This window comes from Vanderwaltozyma polyspora, genomic scaffold (assembly GCF_000150035.1).
Source record: "Vanderwaltozyma polyspora DSM 70294 KpolScaffold480 genomic scaffold, whole genome shotgun sequence".
Lineage (NCBI taxonomy): Eukaryota > Fungi > Ascomycota > Saccharomycetes > Saccharomycetales > Saccharomycetaceae > Vanderwaltozyma > Vanderwaltozyma polyspora.
In genome coordinates, this window is record NW_001834633.1 from 21,618 (window position 1) to 36,635 (window position 15,018).

The 15,018-nt window shown below is 31.8% G+C and overlaps 7 protein-coding genes across 7 annotated transcripts; 4 read left to right on the plus strand and 3 right to left on the minus strand.

Moving 5' to 3' along the window:
- Positions 1-211: 211 nt before the first annotated feature.
- URN1 (Urn1p) lies at positions 212-1,603 on the plus strand (the record flags this gene model as incomplete). The annotated part of the gene is made up of 1 exon (XM_001643732.1): positions 212-1,603. One exon carries the CDS (start codon positions 212-214, stop codon positions 1,601-1,603), a length of 1,392 nt encoding a protein of 463 aa, XP_001643782.1.
- A 119-nt stretch (positions 1,604-1,722) lies between these two features.
- CAF130 (CCR4-NOT core subunit CAF130) lies at positions 1,723-5,067 on the minus strand (the record flags this gene model as incomplete). Its single annotated transcript, XM_001643733.1, has 1 exon — positions 1,723-5,067. The coding sequence occupies one exon, from the start codon at positions 5,065-5,067 to the stop codon at positions 1,723-1,725; it is 3,345 nt and encodes a 1,114-aa protein (XP_001643783.1).
- Positions 5,068-5,495: 428 nt separating this feature from the next.
- On the minus strand, positions 5,496-5,969 carry PEX4 (E2 ubiquitin-protein ligase peroxin 4; the record flags this gene model as incomplete). The annotated part of the gene is made up of 1 exon (XM_001643734.1): positions 5,496-5,969. One exon carries the CDS (start codon positions 5,967-5,969, stop codon positions 5,496-5,498), a length of 474 nt encoding a protein of 157 aa, XP_001643784.1.
- A 2,295-nt stretch (positions 5,970-8,264) lies between these two features.
- Kpol_480p14 (uncharacterized protein) lies at positions 8,265-10,364 on the plus strand (the record flags this gene model as incomplete). The annotated part of the gene is made up of 1 exon (XM_001643735.1): positions 8,265-10,364. One exon carries the CDS (start codon positions 8,265-8,267, stop codon positions 10,362-10,364), a length of 2,100 nt encoding a protein of 699 aa, XP_001643785.1.
- A 161-nt stretch (positions 10,365-10,525) lies between these two features.
- Positions 10,526-11,149, minus strand: SYF2 (Syf2p; the record flags this gene model as incomplete). The annotated part of the gene is made up of 1 exon (XM_001643736.1): positions 10,526-11,149. The coding sequence occupies one exon, from the start codon at positions 11,147-11,149 to the stop codon at positions 10,526-10,528; it is 624 nt and encodes a 207-aa protein (XP_001643786.1).
- Positions 11,150-11,670: 521 nt separating this feature from the next.
- UTP8 (Utp8p) lies at positions 11,671-13,638 on the plus strand (the record flags this gene model as incomplete). Its single annotated transcript, XM_001643737.1, has 1 exon — positions 11,671-13,638. The coding sequence occupies one exon, from the start codon at positions 11,671-11,673 to the stop codon at positions 13,636-13,638; it is 1,968 nt and encodes a 655-aa protein (XP_001643787.1).
- A 385-nt stretch (positions 13,639-14,023) lies between these two features.
- Kpol_480p17 (bifunctional triacylglycerol lipase/ester hydrolase) lies at positions 14,024-14,965 on the plus strand (the record flags this gene model as incomplete). Its single annotated transcript, XM_001643738.1, has 1 exon — positions 14,024-14,965. One exon carries the CDS (start codon positions 14,024-14,026, stop codon positions 14,963-14,965), a length of 942 nt encoding a protein of 313 aa, XP_001643788.1.
- Positions 14,966-15,018: the final 53 nt, after the last annotated feature.

Sequence of the window (15,018 nt, forward strand, 5' to 3'; positions counted from 1 at the left end):
AAGACAGTCAAATAAGATGAGATGGATCAACTGTCAAATTGTATCTACAAGACAAAGAATTGATGAATAGAATAGAATTCAATTCTATTCTATCTAAACTTGTCAAATAATTGATCTGGCAGTAATGTCTTTAGTTGGTGGGGAGGTTTTAAACTAGATTGATAAAGGTTCAGTTTATTTATTTTAGAAAATAAAAGAATAAAAACGTTCAATGCCAGTTAAAATTTGGAAAGAGTTCAATGCACCAGATGGAAGGAAATATTACTATAATATAAAATCGAAGGAATCTACTTGGACTAAACCTGACAGTCTTTATGATACTGAGAAGGGCAAGGTTGGGTCAGACAGGGCAGGTGCTCCTTTGTTTGTGTTTCCTTTGCTAAATGGTTGGCATTTAATCATATGTGTCGGTGGTGAAAAATATTATTATAATAAGGTGTTGAATGATACCATATCCAAGGAGTTAAGTGATGATTCTAGTTTGCAATTGTTGAATGCTGTGGATAAAGATAAATTGATTTTGTTAATAGCGGTAGCTAGAGGATACAATTGGCCAGATTATGAAAAACTTTACGATGAACTGCTTAAAGAATTTGAACTGATATCAAATGATATGATGCAAACCCAACAAGCTGAAGTCACTTCAACAGAAGACGAGGACGAGGACGAGGATGAGAATCAAGAAGGAAATGTAGTGGCAGTATCCAATACTGGATTAATCGGAGGTTATTTATCTTCAGATGACGAAGAGTCTAGTGACGAAAATCAAGTGGAAGTAAGTGAGAATACAAACATTGAGGAAGATCTTGCGAAAAGAAGTGATCAAAATGATGTTGATGAGAATTTGAATTCAATAGATCATGGTCTGGATTCCTTAGACGATATTGACTTGGAAAAATCAAAATCACTATTCACTAGATTATTCGAAGAATTTCAACTAGACCCTTACTCTAGTTGGAGACTCCAACTCAAAAAAATCCAAAATCATCCTGATTATTTTCAAATCACAGATAACTCAACAAGGGAAGAACTATTCGAATCATGGTGTTCATCAAAGTTCAATGGAGGAAAGTCAAACGTTACAAATTTTGAAGGGGAAGATGAAGAAACCCTTACTAGCGATGAGGAAGATGATTTCGAACCCACGAAATTTCATTACCTAGCACATATTATCTCTAAGGCAGATATCGCTGCAGACACGATCTTCCTCGATATTAAAGAAAATAATAAATCGTTGTTTAAAGAATTTAAAATTAAAGACTTTATTAAATCTAAAAAAGACCAAGAAGCATTTTCGTCAAAATTGTTGTTTTTCTACAAGAAATTTCAACTAAATGAAAGAAAGAATTTATTCTTACAGTTGTTGAAGGAAAATGAAAATTTGATAATACCAAATATTAATTCTAATATAGAAATTGTACGACATATAATAAAAAATGATGTGGACGAAGCTTATGAAATTGAAACACAATTACTTCAAATAGAAAAAATAATAGGATTGCAAAATATGTTGGTGGACTTAGCCAATGATCCAAAATACTATATTTTGGGAATTAAAGATAAACTGATTCTCCTTAAAGAGTATCTAAAAGATAAAATTTAATAAGTCTAATAATAATGCAGGAGAAATGTTGTAATGTTACATACTCTCATATATCTCTATATTTATATAAAAGTAATCAAGCTTAATGAACGATTATGGATGCAAAAAATATTCTATTCTTATACAGCTTTGCCATATTCAGTTAAATAGTCGTGAAAGCTAAATGGTTTTTCGGAGTCTTGCAAGGGCAAGATTTCGTCGGACTGATGAATAATCTTTCTACACATTGTAGAAACTTCTGAGTCAAATGAGTAATCCTTAATGTAATCTCTAAATGTATTAAAAATGATATTTTCCTCTTTACCTCCAAAAGTTGGCGGAATTAGTTTTAACAATATTTCATTATATTTATAGCTCTCTGAATTTTTGTCGACTAATTGTTTATGAGATTTGGTTGAGGCACCTTCTATACTAGCTAGTTCTGAATTTTCTACATGGGAAAATTCGCTTAAAGATGAATTGATCTTGAATGACAATTCTTTTGCCTCAGGTAAGATTGAAATCCATCCCATTAACAAAGTTTGTAATTCAAAGACACAATCTGATTCGTTTACATTGAATTTGCTATTCTCAATCAATTTTGAAACCATTATACAAATTAATTTCATTAACCCAACAGAATATATAGAGTATCCGCCCTCATTTTCCTCGTCAAATTCTTCTTCTTCTGTAGAATAATCTGGAGTTAAAATAGATTGGTTGGACTTCCTAGCTTTGTCAGAAAAATATATCGCAGCGTTGGTAAATAATTCTTGTAAAATCATTCTTGTTTCTAGCTCGGATAATTTCAGATGACCCATTCTTGAAAATTTCAAACTGTTGCTGTTAGAATCTGAGATATTCTCAGTAATGAAGGTACTCTTAACATTTTTACTTGTGTCGGTCTTATTTATTCCTCTACTTCCCATCATCAGGTCAAAAATATAAATTATTAATGAATGGCTCAATTCCATATGTGTGATAAACCAGATTAGTACTCTTCTATACCCACTACACATTAACATTTCATCCATTAGCTTCCAAGCTAAGTCGGGGTTGAAGTGGAGTATTCTTTCAAATGCAGATTCCTCACACCAAATTTCGTATATATCATCAGGCGTGGCTTCCTTCTTTGTATCCTCATGTTCATCTGCAGTTGAAGATTTATCTTGTTCTAATAAATTGCCAAATATCATACGATCTTGTTCATTCTTAACAGTAGAGGCGACACTACATAAAAGCAAAGCAGCCTCTTCTTTTGTCAACTTTTCGGAAGTTGCCTTCAAAGTCAATACAAACACTGTATTCAAATCTGGACGATCTATAAAATTATAGAATGGAGAATAATAAAGATTATATTCACGCGGTATATCTCTCCAGTCTTTACCGCTATAGTCAAATTCAAAATTACTCTTGGATCTAACAGCGTGAGGCTTTGAAAGCTGGTTCGATAAGCCAGAGTCGGATTCAATGGTCTTTTCTGTATGTTCTTTTGATTTTGTCGCTATTTCTCCATCGATATCAGATGTTTTCTCCACATCACTTTCTTCTTCATCGTCTTCTTCTTCTTCAATAAGATTGTCATCACTGAATATACAATTACATCTTCTTTTATTAAACGCATAATCAATTTCTTCGTTTTCTTCATTCTCATTTGAGCTATCCTCATATATTTCATTGTAATCTTCATACTCATATTCAAACATATATTTGACATCTTCATCAAACTGATCGCCAGCTTGCAAATATGACACTAAATCTGTAACTTCTTGGAATTCTGCACCTAAAGCCAAAATAGATGCAGTATATGCCTTCAAATCGGCATATAAGGCACCATCACAAAGTTTTCTACCATGAGGCGACATAAATGTATTTAACGATTCATGAATAAAATCATGCCTTTTTAATTCCATCTGTTCATTTAAAACCGTAGCGACTATGGAACGCAAAGCAGCTGCCCCTCTTATAGTTGCACGAACTATAATAGGAGTATCAAATGATTGATTGGACTCTTCTAAACGATCTATTTGTAAACCGTAAAGAACAACGCATGTCAATGATTTCCATAAAGAAATTAATGATGATAAAAATGGGTTGAAGTGAACAGGAGAGTCACTATAAAGTTTGTAGATTGTGTAAACAGCTAAAATACACGACATGTAAACCAATTCCAAATTCTGTGTATTTAATCCACGAGGAAGCCATAAATGTAATTGTGACCTCCAATCCTTTGATTCATCGACAGTACCAAGTCTTTCAAAATCATTACAATTCAATACAAATAATGATGCAATAATTATTTGCTGCATGTTGAAACAAATGTGAAATCTCCAATCTACACCATCATCATTATTGAGTTGATTATCAATATAAGGTTTCATTAATCCTAAGAACATATTGCATAGTAAATCAATTGAGATAACATGGGTGTCATTCGGCACAGGTTGAGTAAGTGGATCTATTAAAGCCAGTAAAGTTTTATATTGGATTTGTAACAAAGGTGAATTAGATATTTGCTTTTCCAACTTTGAGTCAATGATCAGTTTTGATAAAGCTAGATGTCTTTTTGCAGTTTCGTTCATTAAATCAGGGAAATCTAATAGAGATGGTTGTAAAATGTTATCAGTTTCTTGGTTCTCTTCAACTTCGCCATCGTCTGGATCTACTGAAAGTGGTATGAAACCGAATTTTGATGGATTGTAACTCTGGTTATCAATTGTGTTATAAAAATAACCAGATAATTTAAATAATTGAAAACTGAAATTTGACAGACCTGTCAGATGTTTCATTAGTGCTTTTACATATATGTCAGAACCGTTTGTTTTCATACTAGAATAATCATAAAATTCAAAATGAAGTAATGTTTCGTATAACCTTTTATAACTTAAAATTGTTCTAACAAAAAATGAATCTTCGCAATCAATATATTCATTTTCGCCATTTAGAGATATTTTGATTATATTCTTAAGTTTTGGCCAAATGGCAGTTAAATATTCTCTAACTACATCAACTTCATTAGTCAATAAATTTAATGAAATGAAATCAGAAGTTTCGTTTTTAATCAAAAAATCTAATTGTAACTTAGATAATATATCATTTTTATTTTTAAAATTAATATCCATATTTCTATTATCGATAATAAATCTCAAGAATTTGATTAATATCAATTCATCATGCATCCATTTTAGAGCTAGTTGTGGCATTCTTGGTAACAAAGAATTTGGATTAAAATCTTTATTATCTTCATCAATACCAAAATTATCAGTTAAACAATTTAACAAAGAAATCCCAGGTCTTGTAGTAAACAATGCAATCACTGTCACTTCAGTGATGAAAGAACCCTTAACTTCGATATCTGCTAATAAATCTAAAACTTGATTCTCATCTCTTAAAAGTTGTTCTAATTGATAAATTGAAGGTTTGTAATTTGGAGATAAAATTTCCGCTATACGTTTCAGTTTAGATACGTGTGCTACTTTTGCCATCTCATTGATTCATTAAAAACAGATATATATATAGTATTATATGCAAATAAATTTCTTCTAATATAATATATGTTGTCTGTATTCTCTCTCTTTTAACAAGTAATTAAAAAGGGACGGAGAAGGTTGATAGATTGGGTATTATAACTTCTTAAAATAAACCGACAAATGAGAATTAATAGAGAAGCGCTAGTTCACAAGTAGATGAGACACTGTATTACCAAAATATTGCAACTTTGAACCAAGTTTAAATCAGTTTGAGATGAGTATTAATCTATACTAATTAGCAATATCAAAGTGATAAATTTTTAATCAGTTTATAACTAATAGTCAATAGGAGGCCGGGTAAAACCTACTATTTTCTAATATCATAGCATTAACTGGAGAGAGATGAGATGAGATGAGATGAAGGGAACTAATAACCGCTTTGATTACTTGTCTGACTTATTATTTAGATAGTATTCAATCAATCCATAATATGCACTAGTATCTTTAATTTTCAAAATATTTGATAGATCGATATTTAAAGGGCTATCTGTCACAGGATCTGACAATAATTGATAAATTGCAAGCACTACTGTCAATAAGTTCCAAACTGGAGACCAATTGGCGTTATCTAGAATATTTAAACATATCTTACCTGTCTTGAACTCTATATTACAGTGGGGCATCTTGTATGCACTGAACGTTACTTGAGGTGGTTTCAATGGATACTCCGGAGTCAAGTGTATTCTCAGATCAAAACTATGGCCATGGTAAGGAGTATTTGGAGGACCTAAAATCGTTGCTGTCCAGTTTGTAAGATCATCAGAATCGATAGGTTCCAAAGATGAAATAATATTCTTGTGGTTACCCAATTCCTTTTTAACCACCTGGTACTCTTTCAACAAACGTCTTTCTGACATCTAATCGGAATATATGGTAAAGAAGCAAACTTATTCTAATTTGAAATTCAAAAGCAAACAAAAGGAAAGGCTGTTTAGATTATAACAAAGTACTGTTCAATTATACTTTTGCAATAGTGGAGTCAACCAGAACTGAAAGCTAAGTCCCTTGTTCGATCAGGTTTGTATCACACTTTGCTCTTATATACTGGAAAAACCAATAGAAGAAAAAAAAGGGTGATTATCTCCGAGAAAACAGTCATGTGACAAATGAAAAAGTATAGTCACGTGTCAACGACAGGGTAACACCCCATTATGTTTAATCTGTGTGTCTCCCTCTTAATTAATGAACGAATAATTTAATATAAGAGAGAAAGTAATCTTTATAAAAGAGTATAAACAATAGCAAACATCAGGAACTTCAGCAAAATTGATTTGTATAAGGATGGGAATGAATACATCAAGCAATTGTAAGGGAACTATGTGGCAACTTGAACGAATGGCACACGGTATTGACGTTTAATAAGACTTTGTTGTGGCATTTTTAGAATCAAGATTGGTTTCGGCGGCTAACTTTATGTGGATATAGAATACTAATTCTGCATTAAAAGAGGTTTATTAGTTAGCAAGTAGTTATAGGTTGGTATAGATGAACACTCTGTTCTGTAAGAAGTTACAAGGACAAAAATATTAAAATATTTCAAGCAATTTGTCATAGGCTACTGAACCCATTACAATTTTTTCAAAAATTGCTATCTGTTTTCTTTTGCCAAAGTATATTAGTATAGCTGAACTGATACGTGACTCATTCTATACTTTTTGACTGATATGTTTCGACAAGAATAAGAATAGTTCTTTCTAAAATAATCCTAAATTTACTTACGCAAGGTTATTTATTTCCTAAGCTCAGTTAGTATGGTGAAGTACGGCTAAGGTGGAATAACACAGGATTTTGTTGGTCTCACTTGTGGTCTCAGGCCTTTCAATTTATATTTAGACATTTACTGTTCACCCGTCTAACCAACTTCATGAAAGCTGGCTGATACTCCTGTCTCTATTTACTGCTATTCAAAATTGAATAATAATAAAACTCATGAAGTCGTCAGATGCTGTTTCGCATCCAATTTCAACACATCTTCAGACTTCTCACTTAAAACAACAACATAACATAGAATACAGACACATTACATTATGTTACACCCATGCTTTCTCTGTGCTGATTTTATTTTATGCTTCTTCCGTTCATTCATTGTTGTTAAACCTCTCTCTCTCCTTTGCTCATTGTTTAAGCTCACTCTCGCACTTCGTCATTACCTACAGCCCAGCCCATCTGACGTTCTTTGGCAGAACCTCTCTTTGACATCACAACTGTTTTTTCGACTACCTGTTGAGTCGTCAACTAAAGAGACTGAACCAATCCACATATACACATTGTGCATAACATGAAATGATAAGATATATCGTGTAACGTAAACAGAAAATTTTGTTATTATTTTTTTTTCACTCTTTTTGTTCTTTATTTTACAGTTACGTACCGTTTTGATAAAGCTGGTTCTGCAACAGAAGTTAGAAAGCTTAGAGGTTTCGATATTCGAAAATAAGGGTGATAATGATGAAATTGGCAAAAATATCTGTGGAAATATTTTTTATAACTGGCGGGGGATTCTGAGAAACATGTGTAGGAGATAGGTAATATTTGAAAAATATTACTGCTTTATCGGTGGAAGGGGGGTTAATTTCGAAAAGAAGGAAAAAACTAGAAACTGAGAAAAATACAGTGGTAACAAGACAAAATCGGTATCGTGAACAACAAGCTACGACATGAGCTATGTATTCATTGAGAGGGGCGTAGAGATTAATTAGGAATAAATGAAAACACACATGGCGTGTCATAGTAGGTTTGATTTATCGAAGGAAATAGAATTTTAAAGTAATCGTTCGTGTATCTGTCCTTCATTTCTCAGCGTATTGTTGTAAATTCAACCAAGGGAAAGGGAAAATAATAAAATTGTGATAAAAAGTAGTAAAACTAGGGAAAGTACTTAAATAACAGCAATTATTTTTCATCCATTATTGTAATTATTGTTGTATTATTTTGTTGATTAATTGTTTTTTTAAAATTCAAAAAGTATTTCAATTCTGATACTTTTTTTCTTATATTAGAGGAACAATTCATTTCTTTACAGAATTCATAATTGCTACTTGAGTGAGAGAACGAAATCCGATCGAAATTTATTCATTCTTAACTTTACCCCCCCTTCCAGACAATCAATTGAGAAGGTTGACTGATATTGTTAATTTCAAGGAATTTCCAAGATGTTTAAAAAGAGAGAAGGTATTGTAATTGATGATACTGAAACAGATGGCAATAGGTCCAGAAGTCATAGCATGTTAAAGAAGGTTGTCTCCAGGGATCATAATGTAGAATACGTTTCACCATTCAGAGACCCTTCAAATGTACAAGCTGCAAACTATGCAAAGGCGAAGAAGATGGAAAGATTTCCAACTGTAAGTGCTAGTTCTCATTTTAGTCGTATGTCTCCTAATGAATTGGGTTACAAAAATATATCAAAGTCTACTAAGAGAGCCAAAGATATTTCTTTCCCAAGTTTCCTAATTGCTAATGAAAGAAGACAAGGCGGTATCATTACTGACTTGGAACTAAAGGAAGCAAATTTGAAGTACTTAAGAAACTCACAAATTTTATTAAATGAAAATGGTACATCTACGCAAACTAAAGAATCTTCCGATGAAGAATCATCAGGTGACGAAACTTCTACTGATGATGCTACTTCCACTGAAGCAAGTTCCACTTCCACTATCACAACTGAAGGAAGTGAAGAAGAAACTAGTAATGAACAAGAATCAACTGAAATTGTATCAGAAGAAGAAGTAGCTACTATTGAAAATGTCAGTTCAGCTGGTTCTGTTGACCAAGAAACGATTGAAAATGAACCAACTAGTACTTCATTGGAAGCCGATACTGTAAATCAAGTAATTGAAGAAGATAGATCCCAAGCCTCCATTACAAAGGCCGTTGAAGAACCTGAATCTGCTACTTCTACCGGTGCACAAAATGAACTTGAAACTGAAGAAGGTGAAGTAAATGCGCCTATTGAAGGATCTGATGCAAATACAAAGTCAGAAAATGTAGAAGAGGAACCGGAAGAGGGTGAAGAAGAGGAAGGAAATGAACCACATGAAGAAACTGAGGATGAATCTGTACAGGAAACTGAAGAAAAATCCTTAGTTGAGCCAATAAATCCGGACGAAGCTCCAATGTTACATATGGGTCCTCCACAACCGCAATCTTCTAGTACAGGTATTATGGCTATTTTTAAGGGTAACTCTAGCTCTAATATCCAACCTGTTAGTAAAAATCCAATGTCTTCTCCAGAAAATCCAGAATATGTCATCAAAACAAAGCAACATGGTTACCTATCCAAAGCTGTTTATGATAAAGTACAATATGATCAATCGGTTCATCAGCGTTGGTTAGATAATTTGGAGACTACAGAGGAAGAGAAGTATCAAAATAAGAAAACTGAATACGAAGATAATTTGGCTGATATTCAATCAAAAATTGACAATATACATGATTTGATGGATGAATTAAAGTTGAAGACTTCACAGAAGATCGAAGTTATGGAATATCAACTTGTCAAAAATATTTTAGATATGACTCAAACTCACAATGATTCGAAAAATAAAATCTTTAAAGAGACAGAATTAATGAAATTAGAAAAATTGAATGCAAAGCAAGATTTCATAAGTAAGCAAGCCGAAATTAGAAAGGAAATCGAAAATCTAAGTGAAGAACAAACTGGAGTCACTGATGACTTTAATGAATGGAACAGTAAGTTGAATGAGATCACTGCGCAATTAGATGCTAAGATTGAAGATATTAGAGCCAAGAACCAACAAAAACTTGACATTGAGCAAGAAATGGCAAAGTTAAATATTTCGAAAATGGAATTAGAGGAGGAAATAAAGAAGAATGAAGAAATCCACAAGAATAATACTGAATTGTTAACTGACTTGAATGTAAGGAAGAACTACTTGCCAAGAATAAACGAAATTGATAATGAAATTGCCGGACGTTTAGAAAAACTGTCTACAATCAAGAAGGAAACTATAGAAGAAAACAATAGATTAACTATCTTGACAAAGAAATTGGAAGACGAACGTATTGCTCGTGAAAACGAAATCAGGTTAAAGAATGAAAAATTGAAAAGAGAGCAAGAACAAAAATTACAGAAGCAATTGGCTGAATTAAAGGCAAAACATAACGAAGAATTATTAGAAATTCAAAAGAAGTACGAAAAGAAGATGGCTCAACAACCAAAGGCAGTCGAACTTCCAACAGATAATTCATTGTATGAATATGTAACAGAAGAAGAAGTGTTTTCACTTTAAAATACTAATTAATGATAATAGATAATTTATTCTGGTAGTAATACAACTTTATGTAATTATATATATATTAGTTTTATTAAGTTTAATAAGATTCACGAATTTTAATATCCATAAGTTTGACCTGTAACTATGAATGTTCATAATTGCGATATGATATTAATTCAATTTATGTCTTTTAATAATTTAGTTTCTTGTCTCTCCAATTTGTCATTAAATTCTTTGTTTTTTTCATTAATATAAGAATAGTTCTCATTTTGATCACTATTCTTTTGTCTCTTCTGATTTGTTCTATCATATCTCTCCTTTGTAGTTTGGTTTAAATCCTCTGCTAATTGTTTGATCAGCTGTTTACTGTCATTTACGACTATTTTCCCAGTTTTAGGATCTTTCCTTATCTTTGATATTTTACCTCTATTATCATTTGTGGACTTTTGTTTTTGCAATTTTTTGATCTGTTTATCGTACGTAAATTTTGCTATTTGTGCAGTTGAATTGACACTACTTTTAGTAACGTGGACGTTTTCCTTATGTCTCCCTTGTTTTTTCTCCCACTCCTCGTATTCCCTTATTGAATAGTTCAGCAGTCGATCTGCTTCATCGACTGTACCAGTATTTACTGTATCATCTTCAGCTAACTCCTCCATTGAGTATGTTTTTGGCTTAGAATTTTTCTTCAATTCCCTTGTATTTGCATCCAACAACTTCCGGTTCTCTATAAGAATATCCACAGCCTTCCTCTTCAGCCTCTTGAATTCCTCCAATGCTTCTTTGATCTCCATGTTCATTTCACTATTACTATCTATCAATAAAGTCAGCAGCTACCTTACTATGTTCCAAATTTTCCAAAAGTTAGACAGAAAACCTTTACCTGTTCAAAGGATACTACTTGCACCAAATCTTGACCAAATTTCTTCAAATTCACTTAGAACCAAACCTAATATACTAAGATATCTATAGGACTAAACAATATCACAGATATAAACTCCTTAATAACTGTTATCCTTACTTGACTTCATTGTTCTCGAAAGCCTTTAAATCAATCGAATCATCCCATCCCATCCATACGACTGCTCTTGTTAAATATCAATTTCGAAAATTTCAGTCACTTTTCACGGATCATCGATTTTTCGAAATTGGAAAATTTGATGGGAAGGTCATCGCAAGGTAAGTAAAACATGTTAACCACAGTATAAACCAAGTCTAATTTAAAATATAATTGAATTGGTATTATATATTTTAATTAATATAGGGTCCAGGATAAGTCAATATATCGATCTGAGTAAGCAGTGTATTGTGTCTAATCAATATGCCTTCTTTTTCCCAGCCGTTCAGATTAGCTGTTTTGCCTAAGATCTTATCTTTGAGCAATGTTGAAACTCAAATAAGCTCTCTTCAGATTGCAGATGATTTTTCTTTGGAGTCTAATAAGATTACTATTGGTATATCTGGTTCTACTATTTCTCAATATATCATCAATCCTACGCCAAGTTTAGTGTTTAACGTTCCTATTCCTTCGACTAATAATGTTACCGCTTGTAATATTGGTCATTTTGTTAGTGATACAGATGGTTCCAAATTGGAATGTTGGGCTTATGGGTTATCTTATAATAAGAACCATACTTTAAATATTTCCATTAAGACCAGTGATGATGATAAATATGCTACCTCTGGTGGTGAAGTGGTAGAGACTTATAGTCAAAAATGTGACGATAAGATTGAGCATATTAAGATTAATGAAAAGGAAAAAGTTATCGTTGTGGTCTTGAAAAACGGTTTGATTCAATTCTATGATTTCACTTTGAAATTGTTAAAATCTGTTAATGTCATGTACTCTGATATTAGTTTTGTCGAACATTTTGAAGAAGATGGGAAACAATTTGCTATAATTCTTTCAAATATTGAAGGTAAAAAAATTTCTTTTAAATTATATGAATTATTTACTAATGATAAAACTTCCATTAATGAATTGTCTTCAACCATTTTAGAAGATGCTGATTTAGGGGAATCTCAGATTTGTTATCAATTCGGTAAAATTTACAGATTATTTGAAGATAGATTATATATTTACAACTTACCACAGTGTCAATTGCAGCAGACCATTGAACTTCCATTTATTCAGAAAAAAGATTCCGACGTATTGTCTTTCAGTCCAATTGCTAATAATAGAATCTTGTTAACTGTCAACAATAAAATTTATTTATTAGATTTAGTTCATAATTCTATCTTAGCTGAAAGAGATCTTTCTCATGTTAAGGTTTATCAATTATTGAAATCCATTGTAGTGCCATCAAAGGGTGAAAATAAAAATAGTAAAACAATAGCTATTGGTGTTTCAATTAAAAACGGTCCTAGTCCAATTTCTTCATTAGAAGTTATTAATGTTGATGTAGGTTCAGGTACATTAAAGGATTCCCTGGGTAAAAGCTTCCAAGTTGCTAATGTTAAAAAAAATATTCCTTTACAATCTTTGTTCCCTGAAGATGAAACTATATACGCCAAAGGTGAACAAAAATCATTCGATTATAAAAATATTTTACAAGAATTACAAAACAATAAAAATGATATTAATAAATTTGATGATATTTTTTTCAAAAAATTGAATATAATGAAAGAATACTATACAGAACAGGATAGATTCATTTATGATCAAAAATTCTTAAGTGACGTATTAGATTTAATATTTTCAGCTTTCAAAAAAGATTACCCAAGAGCATTGACATTTTTATTAACTCATCCACTTTTCCCAATATCTCACACTAGAAATTTATTGACAAAGTTTAGAAACCAACCAAGACTATTCAAGCAAGCCGTTGTCACTTGTCCTAACTTGCCATTGAAAGAATTACTAGCAGAATTATTTACTATAACGAATGGTGAATTGTGTTTAGACATATCATTAAGAATTCTCCAAGACTATACTAGAGACTCTATCAAACAGGAATTGAAAACATTGAGTAAAGTTGATATTCAAAATTTCATAGAATTCGTCATCGATACAGATTCAGAGGATAAAAGCCAATTTAATCCGCAGTTATTCCAATTGTTATCCTTGGTATTGGATGCAAGCGGTTTGTTTGCACTCGAAGAAGAAACTTTAGAGAAGTTATCAGCATATATAGACAATCAAGTGAACGTTGCGGAAAGAAATAACAGACTATGGCATCTCTTGGATGAAAATTCTGACAAGCGTTCTACTTTGAATCAAGCCAACGACCAGAACGTACTACAAACAAAATCATTATCCGCATACAGTGTTGAATATTTAGAATTGTAAGATAAAGACAATTAGAATAAAACTAATTAAATTAATTAATTAAATAAATATATATAAGAATTATTAGGTCTCTAAAATTATAGAATCAATACTTTGTTAAACGTCTGTTAGAATGTGATTTAATTAAATTAAGTCATTATATAAACACGTCATGTGATTTCTTATATCATTGTTCGTATCCATTCATCAAGTATCAAATAAATGCCTCTAAGATATATCTTCTCAAAAGTTCACCATCACCTTCATCATCATCTCATCTTGAGTATAAATGAGAATGGTCTTGAGAAATTGGAATGGAAGAAAGATTAAAGGGGGTTCATATTGAGTTTGTATTAGTCTTGTATTTGATTAAAAACATTTCAGGTATCCTGTAGATTTATATAAGATGTCGCTCGTAAAGGTTTTCGAAGATTCCATATATCCAACATCGATAGTTCATCTTGATCCTTTAACTAAAGAGCTATCTCCAGAGGACTCGCCATTGTTTGTTTGGATACCAGGTAATCCAGGTTTATTAGAGTATTATGTTGACTTTTTGGCGTTAGTTCATAAGAAGAATCCAACATGGGAAGTGTTGGGTATTTCTCATGCTGGTATGAGCTACGATGGCAATGAGAAGAAGAAGAAGACTAGTAGCAATGATAAATTTAAAGTTTTTGATTTGGAAGAACAAGTACAACATAAAGTTGATATTATTAATAAATTTTCAAGTAAAAATAGGCCATTGATTATTATGGGTCATTCTGTAGGTGCCTATTTAACTCAAAGGGTAATTATGACAAATAAATTAAATGGGAAATTAATTAAAGTCGGTTATTTGACTCCTACAGTAGTTGATATACATTTATCTGATAAGGGGATTAAAATGACAAAAGTTTTCAATTGGACTTCTAATTTACCACATCACGTAGGATGGATATCTCAATTCATCTTCCATAAGTTATTACCATTATTTTTTGTCAAATTTTTTATTAGTAAAATGATCAAATGTAGTGAAGACAGTAATGCTGTATTAGCGTCAGGAACATTATTAAGAAACGCTAATTTAATCGAACAAGCTTTAGGATTAGCTACTTATGAAATGGAAGCTATTCATGATGATTGGGGCTTCCATAAAAAATTAATCGATTATTGTAATGAAACAGGTGTTAAAACTTGGTTTTTATTTGCGGAAGATGACCATTGGGTAGCACATTCAACCAGAAAAGAAGTCATTGATTTTTATCAATATCATAACAAACCTGAAAATATTAGAATTGACATAGATACTATTCCGCATGCATTTGTTATCAAAAAATCCAAATATATTGTTGACCAATATTTTTAATTTGGTAATAGACTCTCGATGGAGTGACCCCTTCGTTTATTTTCTGTAAATAC